This window comes from Nerophis lumbriciformis, linkage group LG09 (assembly GCF_033978685.3).
Source record: "Nerophis lumbriciformis linkage group LG09, RoL_Nlum_v2.1, whole genome shotgun sequence".
NCBI lineage: Eukaryota > Metazoa > Chordata > Actinopteri > Syngnathiformes > Syngnathidae > Nerophis > Nerophis lumbriciformis.
This window is the reverse complement of record NC_084556.2, coordinates 34,119,311-34,142,060: the sequence shown is the minus strand read 5'-3', so window position 1 is coordinate 34,142,060 and position 22,750 is coordinate 34,119,311. Positions and strand designations below refer to the sequence as shown.

The window sequence follows — 22,750 nt, the reverse complement described above, 5'->3', positions numbered from 1 at the left end:
CTGGGGCCTATCGCAGTAACACAACAAACAAAGAGCAGTTTGCACTTATTTTCACACATACAAGCAATTTATAGTCTCTAATTAACCAAACATGGATTTTCTTAACCCACAAGAACCCATTGTGACATGTTTGTCACCAACACTTTAAATGTCCTAAAATGGGCCCTATAGTCATTAGGTCCATAAGTGGCGTATGAGAGACATTTTGGGGAGTTGTCATGTGACAACACATGACACATGTAAATGTCTTTGCTCATTTCAAAAAGCTTATTTTGGCCATTTAAAGGTAAGTTTAAAATAATTTTACAATTCTAATGCCTTAAATGGGTCTTGAATATTACAATTTAGCTGCTCTTACTATATTTTTCTCCGGTTCATTTATATATAAAAACAATCAAGCTATACAAATATACTATATATCATATTTGGTTTTTAGCCTTGAAATTACTATTAAAAAAGTCGCAATAGGATATATGGTAATAAGCCATTCGATAAAGATAGAATTATTTCAAATTACCACATGTTCTGTCATTTAATCTAAAGAACATTTGTGGTACTAAAGCACAAAACACTGTCAGGTTGATTTATTTTCAAATAAGCAATACATTTAACAGGAACACACAATGTGTAACTTGACATACAGTCATGGTCAAAAGTTTACATACACTTGTAAAGAACATAATGTCATGGCTGTCTTGAGTTTCCAATAATTTCTACCACTATTTTTTTATGATAGAGTGATTGGAGCACATACTTGTTGGTCACAAAAAAACATTCATGAAGTTTGGTTCTTTTATGAATTTATTATGGGTCTACTGAAAATGTGACCAAATCTGCTGGGTCAAAAGTATACATACAGCAATGTTAATATTTGGTTACATGTCCCTTGGCAAGTTTCACTGCAAAAAGGCGCTTTTGGTAGCCATCCACAAGCTTCTGGCAAGCTTCTGGTTGAATTTTTGACCACTCCTCTTGACAAAATTGGTGCAGTTCAGCTAAATTTGTTGGTTTTCTGACATGGACTTTTTTCTTCAGCATTTGGGAAGGCCATTCTAAAACCTTAATTTTAGCCTGATTTAGCCATCCCTTTACCACTTTTGACGTGTGTTTGGGATCATTGTCCTGTTGGAACACCCAACTGCGCCCGAGACCCAACCTCCGGGCTGATGATTTTAGGTTGTCCTGAAGAATTTGGAGGTAATCCTCCTTTTTCATTGTCCCATTTACTCTCTGTAAAGCACCAGTTGGCAGCAAAACAGGCCCAGAGCATTATAATTCCACCACCATGCTTGACGGTAGGGTGGTGTTCCTGGGATTAAAGGCCTCACCTTTTCTCCTCCAAACATATTGCTGGGTATTGTGGCCAAACAGCTCAATTGTTGTTTCATCTGACCACAGAACTTTCCTCCAGAAGGTATTATCTTTGTCCATGTGATGTTATGTCAGAAAACCTAAACAAATTTAGCTGAACTGCACCAATTTTGTCAAGAGGAGTGGTCAAAAATTCAAGCAGAAGCTTGCCAGAAGCTTGTGGATGGCTACCAAAAGCGCCTTATTGCAGTGAAACTTGCCAAGGGACATGTAACCAAATATTAACATTGCTGTATGTATACTTTTGACCCAAGAGATTTGGTCACATTTTCAGTAGAGCTACAATAAATTCATAAAAGAACCAAACTTCATGAATGTTTTTTGTGACAAACAAGTATGTGCTTTAATCACTCTATCACAAAAAAATAAGAGTTGTAGAAATGATTGGAAACTCAAGATAGCTATGACATTATGTTCTTTACAAGTGTATGTAAACTTTTGACCACGACTGTATCTTTGACATTAATTAGTAGTATTTTAGAAAAAAAACAACAACATTATAATCCCCATCATTTACTTTGATGTGGAAAATAATATGGGTTCTTATTGGTTAACCTAACCTGCTTAACTCTGTAATAACTTTTCTCTTCTAACACATTATTTTAGTCAGCAATACATTTACATAAAAACAAAACATTTGCTTTAAATTGCATGTCTTTTTCTAAGTATAAGTCTTTTTCGGAGTATAAGTCGCACCGGCCGAAAATGCATAATAAAGAAGGAAAAAAACACATGTAAGTCGCACTGGAGTATAAGTCTTTTTGGGGAAAATGTATTTGATAAAACCCAACACCAAGAATAGACATTTGAAAGGCAATTTAAAATAAAGAATAGTGAACAACAGGCTGAATAAGTGTACGTTATATGAGGCATAAATAACCAACTGAGAAGGTGCCTGGTATGTTAACGTAACATATTATGGTAAGAGTCATTCAAATAACTATAACATATAGAACATGCTATACGTTTACCAAACAATCTGTCACTCCTAATCGCTAAATCCCATGAAATCTTATACGTCTAGTCTCTTATGTGAATGAGCTAAATAATATTATTTTATATTTTATGGTAATGTGTTAATCATTTCACACATAAGTCGCTCCTGAGTATAAGTCGCACCCCCGGCCAAACTATGAAAAAAACTGTGACTTATAGTCCGAAAAATGCGGTATCTACAATCTGTATTTTACTAGTTTCATTTTTGTAACATACACCAAGGAGACAAAAACAGTCTACACGCATGCACAGATGGATTATGTGGGCATGCGGGCAAGATAGAGATGACAAAGTCAAGGGGTAGTTCCACTATGTCAAAAAGAAGAGGGGAGCAATTTGTACCTTTTTCACGGGAACGGCTTTCGATTATTTGTCCAACAATTCATACCAATTTACATATTTTTGCCAGCAGTATAAAACCCATCTACCCTTAAAGACGAGCCGCTGTCACCCAAATACAAAAAAGGTGCATATAGTTTAGAACTAAAAGTGATCTGGGTATTGTGACAGGAGTCAGTGAAAGCTATGTCGTCTGTGTGCAGAGAAACTGTTTATAGCAGGGACATTCGACTCAAATGTTTTAGTGGCCATATTTCCAGAAAACTATCACGATCTCCCTTCTCCATTAGTCTTATTTTGTATATTCCGTAGAACCAGCATCCTCTACGGTACACATTGGATTTTGGACTATTTATTTTGTCAGAGTTGCAGGAACACTGTTATTAGGGACCTTTTGCAAAAATGTGAGCATCCCCTACATTTTCTTAAAGGCCTACTGAAACCCACTACTACCGACCACGCAGTCTGATAGTTTATATATCAATGATGAAATCTTAACATTGCAACACATGCCAATACCAATACTAAAGTGCAATTTTAAATTTTGCGCGAAATATCCTGCTGAAAATGTCTCGGTATGATGACGTCAGCGCGTGACGTCACGGATTGTAGAGGACATTTTGGGACAGCATGGTGGCCAGCTATTAAGTCGTCTGTTTTCATCGCAAAATTCCACAGTATTCTGGACATCTGTGTTGGTGAATCTTTTGCAATTTGTTCAATTAACAATGGAGACAGCAAAGAAGAAAGCTGTAGGTGGGAAGCGGTGTATTGCGGCCGACTGCAGCAACACAAACACGGCCGGTGTTTCATTGTTTACATTCCCGGAAGATGACAGTCAAGCTTTACCATTGGCCTGTGGCGAACTGGGACAACAGAGACTCTTACCAGGAGGACTTTGAGTTGGATGCGCAGACACGGTACCGTGAGTACGCATGCAGCTGCGGCTTCCAAACATTTGATCGCTTGCCCGCACGTGCGTGCCGCTATGTGCATGTCACGTACGTAACTTTGGGGACTTTGGGGAAATATATGTGCTGTATGAACTTTGGGGAGGTGAACGATACTTTGGGCTGTGGGATTGAGTGTGTTGTGCAGGTGTTTGAGTTGTATTGGCGGGTTGTATGGACGGGAGGGGGGAGGTGTTCGTTATGCGGGATTAATTTGTGGCATATTAAATATAAGCCTGGTTGTGTTGTGGCTAATAGAGTATATATATGTCTTGTGTTTATTTACCGTTTTAGTCATTCCCAGCTGAATATCAGGTCCCACCCGCCTCTCACAGCATCTTCCCTATCTGAATCGCTCCCACTGCCCTCTAGTCCTTCACTCTCACTTTCCTCATCCACAAATCTTTCATCCTCGCTCAAATTAATGGGGAAATCATCGCTTTCTCGGTCCGAATCGCTCTCGCTGCTGGTGGCCATGATTGTAAACAATGTGCAGATGTGAGGAGCTCCACAACCTGTGACGTCACGCTACTCGTCTGCTACTTCCGGTACAGGCAAGGCTTTTTTATCAGCGCCCAAAAGTTGCGAACTTTATCGTCGATGTTCTCTACTAAATCCTTTCAGCAAAAATATGGCAATATCGCGAAATGATCAAGTATGACACATAGAATGAACCTGCTATCCCCGTTTAAATAAGAATATCGCATTTCAGTAGGCCTTTAACTGAACTCACAGGCCATTAGTTGAATAGCTCAAATTATGAATAAGAGGGGACCTAAAATGGAACCTTGAGGAACGCCACGAGTATAACTAAAAACGTTGAACAATTGACTACTGACTGCTTCTGAAGTATAGACACACTACACCAACACCTTACTTGCATATATCACATTACAAAACAAAAGTTGTAAATCCAAAAAAGGAGAGGACTTAAAGGGGTGCCTTAAAGAATGCCTAAGCTATGTTAAACACAAGTTTGGACCCAAGTTTTCTATGATTGGTAGCAAGGTTAAAATGTCAATGCAAGGTTCTGCCAATTTGTTTGCAGTGGCCCAAGTTCCTCCATACAACAGGAGCATTGTAGTGTTTTTAGGAATTTTCTGCATGAATGCTTGTCTCCCGAGTTTGGGACTGAACCTGGGGATTGTTATGGTGTCATCCCGGGGCCGGATTTGGCCCCCTCACCTCCAGTTGAATAGCACTGGTATGTAGTGTAAGTATATATCGCAAAAAGGTCTTAACTACTGCTATTAATAATTTCATTATTTATAGAAATATAACACGTGCTTGTGTTTAATTTACTACCAACAACTAATCCATAATATTTTTCACATTGGCTTCTGCAACAAGGTTTGTCAAATATAATTACAAGACTGGAAATGTTTATTTTGAGCTTGCAACATTGACTCCACACTTCTAATTATGCATCTATCCAATTAGCCCGAAATTGTGGATCATCCATAATCCTGCGAATTTGTATTAGCATTATTCTTCAGTCCAAATTAAAGCGCATACATTTGCGTGTTTTTGTTGTTCCAATTATGTGGTTGCTTTGTAATGTACAGCTCACACCAGTAATAACCAAACAGGGAAAGATCACAAAGGTCGATAAAATTCAATTAAAATGTGGTTATTTGTCCCTGAAGGGTAGATAAAAGGCACAAGCAGAGGGAAATTGGCAGAGGCTCGCCCCACAAAACAAACACGCACACACACACACAAAGACGTAGTACTGTAGGTTACATACATGATGTTATTTTAAGATGATGAATACTTACAGTACATCGGCGAGAGTATGCAAAAATGAAAATGATGTCATGTCACACAGCGAGTTGGTTCATTTGGCAGAGAAGAAAGATGAAACACAATCAGAAAAAAGAACTGGTATTGACCATTTTCACAAATACTTATACATGCATATATACATGTATATACATGTATACATGTGTGTCTACGCTTCAGCTATTCTGCTTTTATGGCTTGTCCTTTGCGTCTGTGAAAATGGCCAAGGTGTCGTGGGCTAGCATGCTGTTGAGTGCTAGATCTAGCAAGTCTTTCCAGAATACTAACCTTGCAATAGCGTGGAGCTAGTGGGCTGGATTACCACTACAAAGGGGGGACAAAACAAACATACACAGGAACACATAGGAAACAGAGACACTTCTGTGAAGAAGGCGTATCCATGACATATCCATTGTGTCTGCTAACTCATAAACAAGTACCCTGAATAGTATGAAAATAGATTAGTCAGAGATTAACGTCAAAGGTTTCTAAATAAATGTACATACGTTTTCCTCAAAACATTGTGGCATTTACCAACACCATACTTATGAACTTTGGAGTGTTAACATTGGGGAGCAAAATTAAAGGTTTATACCGATTTTCCTGTTAACTGTCTTGTTTGGGGAAGGCAGTTTTCACCTATTGACTACGTCCATGAACTAGGAATGTATATCGTTAGGATTTTATCGGTCCCGTTATCGGTATATGTAATTTGGTGTAACAGAGATGCAACAATATTTTATTGCAATTCTTCTAGCAAAAAATGGGTGACCACCGGCAACGTCATAACATTAACAGCAGGGAAGTATTTTCCTGCCTTTTTTAGCATGATGCTGATCAAGTGTCTTTTAAGGGAACTGTTCATGTAATGATTTAACAGATGCTAAAGTGCTTTTACAAGAAATAGATGAAAAAAAAACTGAGATGAATATTATTTGGTCTCGTTTGGCGATGGTCAGTTGGGATACGACATGGCGCGGTTGGTAGAGTGGCTGTGCCAGCAACCTGGGGGTTCCTGGTTCAATCCCCACCTTCTACCAACCTCGTCAGGTCTGTTGTGTCCTTGAGAAAGACACTTCACCCTTGCTCCTGATGGGTCGTGGTTAGGGCCTTGCATGGCAGCTCCCGCCATCAGTTTGTGAATGTGTGTGTGAATGGGTGAATGTGGAAATAGTGTCAAAGCGCTTTGAGTACCTTGAAGGTAGAAAAGCGCTATATAAGTATAACCAATTTATTCACATAGCAGCATTCGCAGATCTGTGAGGCGCTAGCTATGACTCAGTTCCCAATCCCATGAAAGAGGAACTGCACTTTTTTTTTCCAGACTTCTGCCCATCAACCACAAACCATATGTGAAACACATGTTTTTCTCTTTTCTGTGCAGTTTAAATCATAAAAAAACTGCTAGCAAGAGGCAGCTAACAATGTAGGCAACGGTGATATGAGACAGTATATTTTGCATATAAAGCCCTCAAAAAACATCCAAAAACCTCTATCAAAATTGGATATGTAGTAACAGGCACATTCATAATCATATAATATTTACAATATTTTGGGCATGTCAAGCATTACCGGAACTTGTTTCCTGGGCGCTTTGATTTCACAAACACATAACAAGGAACACTACTTCCGTCAACAACAGAAGAGTGGGCAAATTCTGTGTTTGCTACCGTTAAATTTAAATTGTAGTCTTCCCGCTTTATTCAGGCAGTTGTTAGAACAAAATAAAAAAAGAGGAAGATAAAGCCCGAACACCATGCCAATAAATATTGAGTGCTTCTGCTGCACTGATTGGCACTGATTTTTCCCGGTTCACATTCCACTTTCGATTCTGCTTAACGATTATTTTTTTCATCGGTTCTCTTACCGATTCTTATTTGGAAAAAAAAGATAACAAATACATGGATTAGCATCAATTGTGTTTAGTTTAGAGCTAACATGACCTTACAAAGCCAACAGTGAGGTCTTAAGAGGCACACAATATAAAAAAATAATTAAAAAAATGAAAAACAATTGTTTAGAACAGAACCAAAAAAAACATGTGGAACATAGACAAGAATGTAGCATTTCATAACATTTTTGAAACTTTTAAAAATCTTTGTCATCTACCTAGAAAATATACCCTGCAAAGGTTTGTTTAGATTTACAAGCTGAAACTAATATATGACACAGGCTCATAACATGCAACATGAGGTATTTCAAACCTTTTGATATAATGTTTATTGCTTACAGCATATGAAAACCTTGAAATGAAAAGCTCAGAAAATGTGGTGTTTTAAAATCAAACAAACTGTAAGCCATGATCCTCAAAATAAAAATAAATAAAAGTTTGACATATGTCACTTTGCATGTAAGATTCCAGAAAACAGAGAGTGAGATGTTCTACCTCTTGTGCGAAACACAAATGCATAAAATGACTTAACACATTAAAATGACTAGAACAGTGAACGTGAATGGAAGAACTGACGGATACAATTTATGGGTGCGCATCATCAGTAGTGTTCCTCTGGGTCATTGGGTGTTTCGGCCTTTAACACTATACACCCTCTCCAGAGGCGGCCAGCTACAGGATGATCAGACCTGAGCTTGCGACCCAATCCCAATTAGCCATAAAAGTCACCTTGTTGGCAGACCTATCAGGAAACTATGCATGGCAGGGGCGTCTGGTTCCCTGAGTCAGATTTGCCTGACCGCATACCTCCTGATGCACTAGTTGGGGGCCCAATTGGGGTCATTCCTCTTCAGCCAGAGCCACCGGCTGCTCTTTTCGGCTGCTTCAGATGCGGCTTTGATGGCTGTACGCAGGCACTGACCCCTGACTCCCAAGTCCCTCAGCAGTTTTGCGGTAGAGGTTCCCACGAAGCCTCTGCACCCAACCTCCACAGGGCGGACTTCAGTATTCCAGCCGCGATTTTGAGCTTCCGCGGCCAGCTCGGAATACCGCAAATATTTCTTCTCATATGCCTCCTCCATGGATTCCTCCCAGGGTACAGTGAGCTCAACAATGAAGGCCTTTTTGTGGGAAGGGGACCAGAGCACTAGGTCAGGCCTCAAAGTGGTAGTGGCGATCTCGGTGGGGAAAATCAGCTGTTTGCCAACATCTGCCAGCATCTTCCAGTCGCGTGCTGGACACAGCTGACTTCTCTCTGACGGCTTAACCTTGCGCCCGGCAACTGTGACCCCTTCACGGACAAAGGTAGTTCTCCATGAGGTCTTAGATGTTGGTGGTGGTAGTGCATTGATGTTGGATCGTTTTACCTCCAGTGTGGAAGCAAGGCTCTTCAAAACTTGGTTGTGGCGCCAAGTATATCGCCCCTGAGTGAGGCTGGTTTTGCAACCTGTGAGTATGTGTCGGAGGGAGGCTGGCTTTGCACAAAGGGCGCCTGATGGATCTTCGCCAAACCACTGCTGGAGATTGGTTGGGGTCGGAAGGACATCGTAGGTAGCTCTGATGGCAAAGCTTAAGCTCCTTGCATCCATGACCCATACATCCCTCCAGCGCAACTTCTTTCTTTCAACGCCTTCCCACCGAGTCCACCGACCCTGTTTGCCAAGGGTGACTGCCTTGGCCCATCTCAAGGCCTCTTCCTGACGCCGTACTTCCTCCACCACCATCTTCCTCCGTGTTGGCACAGAGGCACTTCTCCAAGCAGGGCGACTAGACATAAGACCAAGGCCTCCTCTACCTTGCTGAACATTCCCCACAATGTCAGTATGTCTGAGAGCTGCTGTTGCCTCTTCAACTGCTCTTGCTGGTGTCCACTTGTGCCCTGAAACCAATGTTGGTGCATTTTCCCTAACCGCTGGATCTTTGGATTTATTCAAGGTCAACTGCAGTCGTGTTTTGGCACACTTGAATTCCTCTGTAAGACTGGTAAGGGGCAACTTGAGGATACTGTCACCGTAAAGGCCTATGGTGGTGAGACAGCGTGGAACTCCAAGCCACTTTTCTATGTAACCGGTGACTTTTCTCTCCAGCTTCTCCACTGTTGAGATGGGCACCTCATACACTGCCAGGGGCCACATCACCCGGGGTAGTAAGCCGAACTGGAGGCACCAGGACTTGAGCTTCCCAGGAAGTTGGGTATTGTCAATCGCCAGTAGGCCTCTTTTGATGTCATTGCACAACTGCATCACCTGGTCTTTATCGCTTAGACTAAAAATAATAATAATAATAACAATTATTATTATTATTAATGAGTTAATATCACATACTAGTTTTACATTTGAAGTTGAATTGCTGACATGAATGGACTTATACACAATATTCTACCTTAAACCTCTAAAAGCTTAGTGGCCACATGCGTAGACAGCACCTTTTAGACTTGGACTTAGACTTAGACTTCCTTTTTATTGTCATTCAAATTTGAACTATACAGCACAGATAAGAACGAAATTGCGTTACATAAACTCATAGTAGTGCAGGATAAAAAAGCAATAAGGTGCATATATAAACAAATAAATATATATAAATAATATATAAATATAAATATATATATATATATATATATATATATATATATATATATATATATATATATATATATATATATATAAAATAAATAAATATATATAAATATATATAAATAAATAAATAGACAGATAAATATATTGCACTTTTTCACATGTGCCCACATTTATGGATGGATGTTATATTGTCTTTTTTCATTCCAGTGAGTTAATCCATTTTGGGGGAAGTTGAGGGGATAATTTAATTATGATGCGTTCAAGAGTCTTACGGCCTGAGGGAAGAAGCTGTTACAGAACCTGGAGGTTCTGCTTCGGAGGCTGCGGAACCTCTTTCTAGAGTCCAGCAGTGAAAACAGTCCTTGGTGGGGGTGGGAGCAGTCTTTGCAGATTTTCTGATCCCTGGTCAGGCAGCTGCTTTTTGCGATCTCCTGGATAGGAGGAAGAGGAGTCCTGGTGATCTTTTCTGCTGTCCTCACCACTCTCTGGAAAGACTTCCAGTCTGAGTCATTGCAGGCTCCAGTCCAGACAGAGATGCTGTTGGTCAGCAGGCTCTCTATAGTGCCTCTGTAGAATGTGGTGAGAATGGGGGGAGGGAGCTGTGCTCTTTTCAACCGACGCAAAAAGTGCATGCGCTGCTGAGCTCTTTTTACAAGAGCTCCGCTGTGTAGGGACCAGGTTATATTGTCAGTTATCTGCACCCCCAGGAACTTGGTGCTGCTTACTATCTCCACCGCTGTGCCGTTGATGTAGAGTGGAGCGTGGATGGACTGGTGCTTCCTGAAGTCAACGATGATCTACTTGGTCTTGTTGACATTCAGGACCAGGTCGTTGGTTCTGCACCAGTCAACTAGATTATTTCACCTCCTCCCTATAGTCCATGTCATTGTTGTCACGGATGAGGCCCACTACTGTCGTGTCGTCCGCATACTTCACAATGTGGTTGGTAGTGGACCTGGCGCTGCAGTCATGGTTCATCAACGTGAACAGCAGCGGACTCAGGACGCAGCACTGGGGGGAGCCGGTGCTCAGGGAGATGGCACTGGAGGTGTTGTTGCCCACTCTCACATATTGGGGTCTGTCTGTGAGGAAGTCAGCCAGTTGCAAAGGGGGGTACTGAATCCAAGGGGGGCCAGTTTGCTCACCAAGTGCTGCGGGATGATGGTGTTGAATGCTGAGCTGAAGTCCAGGAACAACATCCGCACGTGTGTGTCCTTTCCTTCCAGATGTTCTAAGCTCAGGTGGAGTGCTGAGGAGATGGCGTCCTTTGTGGAGCGGTTAGGGCGATAAGCAAACTGGTATGGGTCGAATGTGGGGGGAAGTCTGGAGACAATATATTCCTTTACCAGCCTCTCGAAGCACTTCATTATGATGGGGGTGAGTGCAACGGGGCGGTAATCATTGAGGGAGGAGATTGTGTTTTTTTTTGGCACTGCAATGATTGTGGCCGTCTTAAAACATGATGGTACCACAGCCTGGGTCAGCGAGATGTTGAAGATGTCTGTGAGAACCCCAGCCAGCTGGTCTGCACATCCCTTAAGCACCTTGCCCGGAATGTCATCAGGTCCCGGTGCTTTCTGGGGGTTCACTCTCCTCAGGGTTTTACGGACATCCGCTATATCCAGGTTGAGTGGCTGGCTGCTCATCAGGGCGAGGGATGGATTTTCTCGCCGGAGTGGTGTTAAGTGCCTCAAACCTTGCAAAGTAGTTGTTAAGGTCATCTAGGAAGCTGATACTGTTGTCACAGGGACAGGGGGCAGCTTTATAGTCCGTGATGACCTGTATGCCCTGCCACATTCGACCAGTGTTTGTAGGGTTTTCAAAAAAGTCCTGCACTTTCTGACTGTGAGCACGGTTTGCAACCTTAATGGCACGGTTCAGGTAAGCTCTGGCTGATTTTAAATGTAGCTCTTATTTCCAAAATTGTGTACACTACTGAATTGGGGTCTTATGGCCGCTTATGTGGACACTTATACTGCCATCTGGTGGTGTCAGAAGAGTAAAACATACAATGGAATTTGGAAAAAAAAAGTGTAAAAATAAGAATTAGCATGTCACTAAACATGAAGTACACGTTTGTTACTTATGGACTAAGTACATCATATCAAAAGATGATTCTTAGTTTTTATTCTAATTAGAGTCCAATAAGCCCAAATAGCAAAGAGAAATAAAAAAAAAAGCATGTAAACAAACAGCTTGGGCCTTAAGAGGTAATGAGTTCCACCTGTTCAACCAGAAAAGGCCAGCGATTTTTGGATGTTAGAGCTTTATTAGCGGAATAGATGAATCCCCATTACCTGCTTTGTTAGCCACTACCTACAAGTAGTTTTTGACTTTATACAATGCACAGAAAACAGGAATATGTGTGCTCTTGTCGCATATCATTTCTGAAAATTCATAGTTGCGTGTTCTTATTAGATAATATGAGAATCATTCATAAATATTCTACATTTTTGAGTCACTTTGAAAAATACATATTTCATGAAACACCTCACTGATTATGTACTATTACATATTAGTAAATGAGGCTCAGTGTCAGGCGGTGAGGTGATTTTGGCAACAAGTTTCAGGTTTTTTAAGCTTTTGGTTCCGGTAAATAATAATTTCGCCACACCCAGTGTGTGTGTGTGAGACAATCATTGGTACTTTAACTTTAACTTTAACTTTAACTTTAACTTTAAAACCAACTACAGTAACATTGGCCTGACAGTGCCTCGTTTGGTCAAGTGTGCAAAGAATCACCTGAACCCTGGTGGCACCAAACAAAAGGACTAAGAATAAATAAAGGAATATTTTGCTTGCAAATGATTTAGTTGACTCTTGCACAAGTCTGAATTCTGCACAAACCAAAGAAAAGAACAGTGTTGCAAAAGACAGCAGGAAGTATTGCAAACTCACCAATGCAGCTTGAAAAAGAGAGGAGCGGCCATATGTTTTACCCCGTTTAGCTTTTTTTCAGTTGGTACAGTTAAGGTTCCCAAGGCTGCGGCCGAGCTTTTTTTTCCAGATATCAAAGTGTTCTGGGCACTATAAAAATACCATTTATTATGCTTTGTCATAGGAAAAACTAACTGCCGTATTTTTCAGACCATAAGTCGCACTGCCGATGAGCGGGTCTATTTCCATACACAAGGCACATTGAAAGGGTCATACTATGATTGTTTTTTTTTACATTTAAAACACTTACTTGTGGTCTATACAAAATGTAATGATGGTCAAAGTGTTTTTATGCTGCATTCTGACCATCTCTTCAGGATGTGCTGCTTTTTGGTCGCGTCTAACTTACGTGGTTCCACTTCGACAGGGTCTGCTCCCCGTCATCTTTTGTTGTAGTTTTTAGCGCTTCCATAGCGAGTCTACTGACGGATTAAGTTCGAACTACATGCTACTTTGTATTAGAAATGGCAACAGCGGAGGATGAAAGCTCCACAAGAAGAGCATCGAGAAAAAGAAGCAGCTTTTTGACTACGGTGCAGACTACAATGGTGGACACGAGCACATTTTTGGGACTTATGCAGATCCCAAATACACAACAGCAGGTAACAAGGTAGGTTGCTAAGAAAAGTTGGTTTTGCATAATAGGGTGAAACAAAACGCTAGATACTATGTCTCCTCATAGGTGCCATTTTGGGGTCCTTTTACTGTACACTCACCATAGTAATACCCGTATGTTAAAGCACAGTACGTCTGACAACGGTAGCCGTAATGTTTCGACAATCCATCAAGCAGTGCGGCTTGGAATCTTACCAAAGTCGTATTAAAACATTTTGAGAGATTTTTGAGCGCTGTGTGTAATGTTCTACATTCTCAACGAAACATGAAAGTTTTGGTCTTGCTAAATTACCGGTACTTGCTAGCGCCATTCATTGAACAGACCCCAACCTGCACTACACACGTATCTCTTATGTGTGACTGCCTTTTACTGGTCACACATATTGCACCATGTACCAAATAAAATTGGTTCGAGGTCAGTAAGCACACGGAATAATACGTACAATAGGCACACCAGGTTATACGGCGCACTGTCGATTTTTGAGAAAATGAAAAAGATTTTTAGTGCGCTTTATTGTCCGGAAAATACGGTAATAGACAATGATTCATTTTTTGGTCACTGCTCTATATTAATGCTCAAGAAAAAGTAAAGCGGTATTATCTTCTTAGTTCGTTCATGCAAAAAAAGCTTTGAGTGTTTTTTTAATGATTGGCTGAGAGATCCCCATTTTTCCCATCAATTGGAAAATTTTAAAACAAAAGTAACTGCACTCAAGAAACTTGATTGCTTTTGTCTGGAAGCGGACATTTAACAAAATAAATAGGATGGATGGAATATGTTTACTAATTGCAAACTTATTTTATTGGTTGATTGGAGACGTAATCATTATGACGTGATGACACAGCTACCCAAGAACAAGGTAAGTAAAAGTCAGTTTGCAGCCAGAAAGAACCCATCACACAACCAGACGCAATAATGTCTGTTTGTAATTGTGAGCGTCAACAACACAAAAACAAGAAAAGGCCGCTAATTAAAGTTTTAAAGGCCATCTCAGCAAGTAAAAATTATACCACAAAAAATTGCAAGCTTTTGGAAACCGGCAGAGAGTTGTGAGCCCAGAACAAATTCATAATTCAACAAGTGCTTTGGTGCAAAGCAGAATACTGAACTATATGTACGTGAACGCATCACAATGCACACTGCCCCTTATATATTTTGCTCCCCGTCTTGCCACTCCATCATGTTGGAACCACAATTTAAAATGTTTGAAAATAATGTACTCAAGTAGTTACTTTGTTGAAATTCTACTAGTACAAGTCTAAAATGTTCCTTTTCCTGCACGAAAAAAAAAGGTGGCATAAACATTTAAGGAAGGTTGGTTTTAATGGATTTGATTTTCTTAAAATGCTAGAACCAATCCAATGTAGATACTGTATGCTAAGAAATTATATATAAAAAAGACTGCATCTCAGCTTTGTTTTATAGGTAACAAAGCACATTATTAGTGTGCTTTGCTGCTATTTTTGCTGTTATTTGTGTGTGTTGTTTTGTGTGGTTTTCTTATTGTTTATTTGTATTTTTTTAAATGTGCCGCTGATTTTTTTTTTATCAGCACGCTGCTTTTAGAAAAAATACATTATTTATTTATTTATTTTTATTGACATCCAGCATCAGACATTCCTATCCATTACATCATATTCACACAAATCATATATCTATTGTCTGCCCTAAATGTCAAAATATTTTTTTTATATCCCACCCATACCCCCCTCCCACCCAAAAAAAGAAAGAAACAACAACAAAAAACAAAGTAATACAGAAAAAATACATTCTAGTTAAAAAACACTTCTTATTATTATGAAGAAGTGCTTCTTAAATGACCATATTAATTCGGTGGACATGTGAATGGGGCAGTTTTTATTGCGTGTAAAAAACCACCATTGTAACACTGAAATGAAATGCCTAAATTACAAATAATATAAATATTAACTAGAGTGTGAAATAATTAATCTCCTTTTGTCTAATTTAATGCAACTACAATTTGTTATATTTCATCATAAAGAGCTATAGAGAAATCTGGCTATATCTGAAAACAGGGTTTTGCTATATTTGCGTACAGTCGTACCTCGTTCATTGCAGCTAATTGGTTCCAGGCATGACCGCGAAGTTAAGAAATTGCATATTTTAATGATGCACTCAAACAGATTTTTTTAATCATTATTATAGCCCTCTAAACTTGAAATACCACCCATATAGTCAACTTTTCACTCGTTCACCCAGCTTTGTAGATTACAGTACACACCGGTAGCCAGGAATATCCATAGAAGCGTCATTGCTATGGCTGTCGCCCCGCCACTACGTGAAATTACTTCATCACATTCTGGGTAATTCCTCTTAGAACTGGGTTTACATTTGCTGAAATTAAGGGAATGTGGAAACTTGGTCAACTTGACAGTCTGACTTGATTGATTGATTGATTGAAACTTTTATTAGTAGATTGCACAGTACAGTACATATTTCGTACCACTACATGGTAACACCCGAATAAGTTTTTCAACTGGTTTAAGTCGGGGTCCACGTTAATCAATTCATGGTAAATTAGACAGCTGTGGTCGTTAGTCGTTGCGTTTTCCCTCACTGTTGTCATTCCACATCACTCATGACAAAGGATCACTGTTACATCATTACAAAGGACGTCAACGATGAAGAAATAAACAAAGTTCATGTCAACATATCATTGCCCAGACATGCTGCTAATAGTTGATAGCAGTCTTGTTAGCATTAAGTCCTGCGACAATGGTCGACCGCTGTTGTCTTTCAAAATTGCTTGCGTCAAAACATCACCGATGTGGAGATGTGCTAGGCGTCAAATAAAAAGTGCATCAAAAAGTTCCTTTGCGAAAAGTTGGTTCACTTGATTGTTGCGGCAAAGATACAGTGCCAATACAAAAGTAGCCACCGTGTTGTTAGCATTTTTCATTCCTAACCCGGAGACAGAAGTCCCGCTCGGTGAATATTTTTATCTGTCGCCACAGCGTAATACAAATTAAGACAAATACTGCACTGTAATACTTATAAGACCGTATTTAACACTTAATTTAGGCCAAAAATATGTCAAATTTTAAAGCAAGATGTGGCAAGGGACGACTGTATATTGTTTTTTTTGGTTGTGCTGAATAATTTATTTAAGTCTTTAAAAAAATTATTATTATTTAAAGTTGGAAATAATGGTGTAATTTTTTTATGAAGTCAGTGCAAATTATATCACATTTATTCACATGTTTTTAGACTACATTAACAATTTTTTTGTTTTTTTCGTACAGTATAAAAAATAATTTCATGTAATTTACTGATCATAATCCTACACATAGAGTATGTATAGCATAAATATACTCACCATACATAAGGAAGCTAGTATTGGAGCTCCCAAGTTTGTTGACAGCAACACAAGAGTAGTTACCGTAGTCTCCATCAGACACATTAAAAAACGTCAGTCTGGATAGTGATCCGGTGTTCACAATTTCCAAACCGTCAAAGCCATTCGAGATTCTGATAAAAAAAGAAAATGCATAAAGAGTGAACATTCTTAACTAACTTTGATGCACGTTTAAATAAGCAAACTGATGCAAACTGCAACGTAAGGTAACAATCAACGGTAACAGTTGTAAGATAAATGTGGATCAGACTAATTTTTATTTAAATCAAATCAAATCAACTTTATTTATAAAGCACATTTAAAATTTACCACAAACATTACACTATTGGTAGGAATTACTGTATTTTGAAATATTGGTTATAGTTTTGTTTATAGTAAACATTCCATAAGGCGGTGCCATATCCCCATGCTGTGACAGTGAAGTCTAACAACAGAGAAAAAATCCCTGCAAATAATAAGTAAGGATTAAATGTACTAAAAAGCACAAATACAACTACAATAAAAATTAGGACATAATAAAAATGTGAATACACAATTTTATTGAACTATTTTGCATATCCAAAAAAATTATCAAAAAAGTGAATCGAAATGAAATAAATACATGGAATAAAATTTAACAAATATAACAATTATACACATATATATATATATATATATATATACATATATATATATATATATATATATATATATATATATATATATATATATATATATATATATGTATTTATTAGGGCTGTGAATCTTTGGGTGTCCCATGATTCGATTCAATATCGATTCTTGGGGTCACGATTCGATTCAAAATCGATTTTTTTTTTCAATTCAACACGATTCTCGATTCAAAAACTATTTTTTTCCCGATTCAAAACGATTCTCTATTCCTTCAATACATAGGATTTCAGCAGGATCTACCCCAGTCTGCTGACATGCAAGCAGAGTAGTAGATTTTTGTAAAAAGCTTTTATAATTGTAAAGGACAATGCTTTATCAAATGATTGCAGTAATGTAAATTTGTTTTAACTATTAAATGAACGAAAAATGTGACTTATTTTGTCTTTGTGAAAATATTGGACACAGTGTGTTGTCAAGCTTATGAGATGTGATGCAAGTGTAAGCCACTGTGACACTATTGTTATTTTTATTTTTATTTTTATAAATGTCTAATGATAATGTCGATGAGGGATTTTTAATCACTGCTATGTTGAAATTGTAACTAATATTGATACTGTTGTTGATAATAGTCATTTTTGTTTCACTACTTTTGGTTTGTTCTGTGTCGTGTTTGTGTCTTCTCTCAATTTTTCCAATTTTGGAATTGGATTGCATTGTTATGGTTTTGCTGTGTATTGTTTTGTTGGATTGATTAATAAAAATAAAAAAAATTAAAAAAATTTAAAAAACATTAAAAAAAAAAATTTTTTAAAGATGAGAATCGATTCTAAATCGCACAACGTGAGAATCGCGATTCGAATTCGAATCGATTTTTTCCCACACCCCTAATATATATCAATATATATATACAAGCTAATCCAAATGCTGTTTCCCTTGACTAATTTTCTCGCCCAGTCGGGTGGGCAATTGCAGATGCTGTGTCTACATTTTCATAAAAAACGGCTCCCAGACGAACAGCTACCAACTGTAAGTTGATTTTCATCTTTCACCTAAAAGAGCCATTCAAATCACATCTCTAACTACAACAATAATGCATGCTGATGTGTCGTCCATGTTGCTGCTACTTGATCATAGCGCTAATTTCGATACTGTCAATCATAACATTCTATTAGCACATATCAAAACACGTATTGGTATGTCAGACTTAGCCTTTTCTTTGTTTAACTCTTATTTTACTGACAGTATGCAGTGCGTCTCCCATAACAAAGTGACCTTGGAGTATTTTAAGGTAGCTTGCAGAGTTCCACAGGCCTTTAAATAGGTCCCTTTTTAGACCAGTTGATCTGCCGTCTCTCTTTTATGCTCTGCCCCCCTCTCCTGTGTGGAAAGTTTATCAGATCAGCTCCACGGAGGAGGCACTAGCTTTTTCAAGCTCGGACCACTGCTCTATGCGTCAGTTGGTCACGTTTCTGCGCTGCTGACTTGTCTACACACAAGAGGATCCCCTGCTGGCCTCACAATGGACTGGACTCTCACGTTATTAACTGTATCCACCCCGCATCCATTGCAACGGTCACACAAGAGGCGGCCCCCCACATCTGCGGTCCCTTTCAAGAATTCTCGTTGGTCCCATTGAGTTGAGATTTTTATTTTCTTGATGTGGGATCTGATGTTGTTGTGGTTTGTGCAGCCCTTTGAGACATTTGTGATTAAGGGCTTTATAAGTGATCAACGCATTGTGTTAACGAGTTGACACATGTGATTAATAAAAAAACAAAAGCATTTTATCATGCAAGTGAAGATTAATCACATTTGGGTTAAGGCTTGACCCAGAAGCCGCACACTTTGTTACACAGTCTGCGATCACAATGAGAGGCGGCCAATTTTGCTTCAAAACAAAACTTCACTTAAAACTGAGGTAACTTGTTGGTATTGCAACGACAAACATTCTTATCATCGGTGCACATCAAGTTAAAAATACCAACTTAAAGCAAAACACTTACCAATAGCATGAATGCTACATCTCTAACAAGCAGAAGAGAACGCTACGCTAGCAGTTTACCTGCATCAGTGTTGTCAACAAAAGTACCACAGTTAAGTTAAAGGGGAACATTATCACCAGACCTATGTAAGCGTCAATATATACCTTGATGTTGCAGAAAAAAGACCATATATTTTTTTAACCGATTTCCGAACTCTAAATGGGTGAATTTTGGCGAATTAAACGCCTTTCTAATATTCGCTCTCGGAGCGATGATGTCACAACGTGGCGTCACATCGGGAAGCAATCCGCCATTTTCTCAAACACCGAGTCAAATCAGCTCTGTTATTTTCCGTTTTTTCGACTGTTTTCCGTACCTTGGAGACATCATGCCTCGTCGGTGTGTTGTCGGAGGGTGTAACAACACAAACAGGGACGGATTCAAGTTGCACCAGTGGCCCAAAGATGCGAAAGTGGCAAGAAATTGGACGTTTGTTCCGCACACTTTACCGACGAAAGCTATGCTACGACAGAGATGGCAAGAATGTGTGGATATCCTGCGACACTCAAAGCAGATGCATTTCCAACGATAAAGTCAAAGAAATCTGCCGCCAGACCCCCATTGAATCTGCCGGAGTGTGTGAGCAATTCAGGGACAACGGGCCTCGGTAGCACAGCAAGCAATGGCGGCAGTTTGTTCCCGCAGACGAGCGAGCTAAACCCCCTATCGACCCTAGCTTCCCTGGCCTGCTGACATCAACTCCAAAACTGGACAGATCAGCTTTCAGGAAAAGAGCGCGGATGAGGGTATGTCTACAGAATATATTAATTGATGAAATTTGGACAGTCTGCACTCTCAAAGTGCATGTTGTTGCCAAATGTATTTCATATGCTGTAAACCTAGTTCATAGTTGTTAGTTTCCTTTAATGCCAAACAAACACATACCAATCGTTGGTTAGAAGGCGATCGCCAAATTCGTCCTCGCTTTCTCCCGTGTCGCTGGCTGTCGTGTCGTTTTCGTCGGTTTCGCTTGCATACGGTTCAAACCGATATGGCTCAATAGCTTCAGTTTCTTCTTCAATTTCGTTTTCGCTACCTGCCTCCACACTACAACCATCCGTTTCAATACATTCGTAATCTGTTGAATCGCTTAAGCCGCTGAAATTCGAGTCTGAATCCGAGCTAATGTCGCTATAGCTTGCTGTTCTTTCCGCCATGTTTGTTTGTGTTGGCTTCACTATGTGACGTCACAGGAAAATGGATGGGTGTTTATAACAATGGTTAAAATCAGGCACTTTGAAGCTTTTTTTAGAGATATTGCATGATGGGTAAAATTTTGAAAAAAACTTCGAAAAATATAATAAGCCACTGGGAACTGATTTTTAATGGTTTTAACAATTCTGAAATTGTGATAATGTTCCCCTTTAAACATATGCCTTTGCTAAACGAGCAGCCAGCGCATGTAGAACACCTCACATCTGTGAAAACCAAGTCCAGCAAGAAGATGTCATTCATATCACCACAGCTGATTAGTCATATTATACCTTGGTGAGGCACAATTACAGACACAAACAGGGGCATCAAGTTGCAACTACTGGCTGAGGTGAATTTATTTTGCTTACAAGAAAACATTGGACATGTGTAAGTAAACACAACGAGCAGGGGTCACATTGTACCAAAAAAGAGCTCAGCATTGTCATCTGAAGTGGTAAACAAGCTTGTTTGTTTAAACATTTAAATAGGAGTAAATGCAGATTTAAATAGGATAGGATAAGATAGACTTTTATTTATCCCACAAGTGCACAATTTTAGGTTGTTTACGAGTGAGTTTACTACATTTTTGATTAGTAACTGTACCATGTTTGCGACGTTATTGCAAAGACTTTCAAAATGTACACTAAATTCTTACTATACTTACTATCATCAAGTTTTGATCAAATCAATTACCTGCAGTTCAGTAAAACATTTAAAAAAACGTTTCTTTATTTACATCTAAATATTGGGGTATTTTCTTAAGTACATGTTATTTATGCAAGCAAATAAAAACCTGTGATCATGAATAGTTACAGTTCAAAAGGGTGATTAATCTGATTAAAAAATAAATAAAAAATACTTGACAGCCCTACAATTAACCCATTACCTTCTGTCATCTTTATACCACTCAAAATCGGCCTCAGGCACTGCATCCGCCTCACACTCCAACACTCCCCTTTGGCCCAGCGTAGCGCCAACATCTCTTCCGTCAGACACAGATGGAGCATCTACAAGCAACACAAAGAACGATGAGGTCAACATATAACTTTACAAAATGATTTCTGCTGTAAGGGTGTATTGATTCATTTTTTTACACTCAAAATCAGCATAAATGCGCTGCTGATTTTGTAAGTTTACTACCTTGTACAAATATATGGACAGTCCAAAATGTTATTGGAAGGTTTACCTTAACAGAGAGAGACAGAACAAAATACCATGAAATAATAATAATAATGATTTGTATTAGATTGGGTTAAATACAGTATTTGTTGTTTTCCTGTTTTTAATGTTCCTTCCTGTCGAGTTTTCTTATTTTTATTCCACTTCCTGTTTTGCCCTGTAGTAACTTCACCACTGTTTCTGAGCGCTGTTCTTCACACCTGCACTTAAATAATGATTAGGGGACTCACCTGCCTCTGACCACTAATCAGAAGGGTTAATCTATCACTGTCGCCTTCCTCACATCTTTTGTGGCTAATGTTCATAGTGTGGCTATTGGTCTTTTTGCATATCAAACCGCCTTTTTACCCAAAAGTCACTTCATGTCTCTTTATCCTGGGGTCACGCCAACTACCACAATGCAAGTTCCTGACAAATATGTATTTGATCCCAATGCAAAACATGATTTAGTACCAGTAAGAAACCTTTCTTGGCAAGCACAGAGGTCAGACATTTCTTGCAGTTGGTCACCAGGGTCAACCGAATGATTCAACATCCATGTTTGACATTAGGGATGGTGTTGTTGTGTTTAAATTTACAATTTCTCTGTCTCCTAACACGATTCGAGCTCTTACCGAAGACCAATATTTTGGTGTCATCACAGCCCATTTCGATTCTCTCAAGCCTTGTCTGAGGCAACAGACAAGGCTTGATTGTCAAACTTCAGACATGTCTGTACATGCCTTTTTGAGCATGGGAACATCGAAAGGTGCTGGGGATATCAATCTATCACTGCAGTGTTTCTCAAATAATGCCAATAATGTGACACATTGGGTTTCAATAACAAATGTAATTTTGTTGACTTCTTTTGAGTAAAATTGGCCATCATTTCTGACTATTTTAAAGTATT

General features: G+C 39.1%; 1 protein-coding gene across 5 annotated transcripts in view; it reads right to left on the bottom strand.

Moving 5' to 3' along the window:
- ntm (neurotrimin) overlaps window positions 1-22,750 on the bottom strand; it is a 492,772-nt gene that overhangs the window by 10,128 nt on the left and 459,894 nt on the right. For 2 of the 5 annotated variants that reach the window (XM_061961918.2, XM_061961917.2), the window contains 3 exons: window positions 21,569-21,689; window positions 16,796-16,947; window positions 5,727-5,762 (listed from right to left, as the gene is read on the bottom strand). In XM_061961918.2, the coding sequence (XP_061817902.1) occupies window positions 5,727-5,762; window positions 16,796-16,947; window positions 21,569-21,689 (309 nt within the window). The remainder of the gene's footprint in view (window positions 1-5,726; window positions 5,763-16,795; window positions 16,948-21,568; window positions 21,690-22,750) is intronic. The other 3 variants (XM_061961919.2, XM_061961920.2, XM_061961921.2) reach the window with 2 other exon arrangements.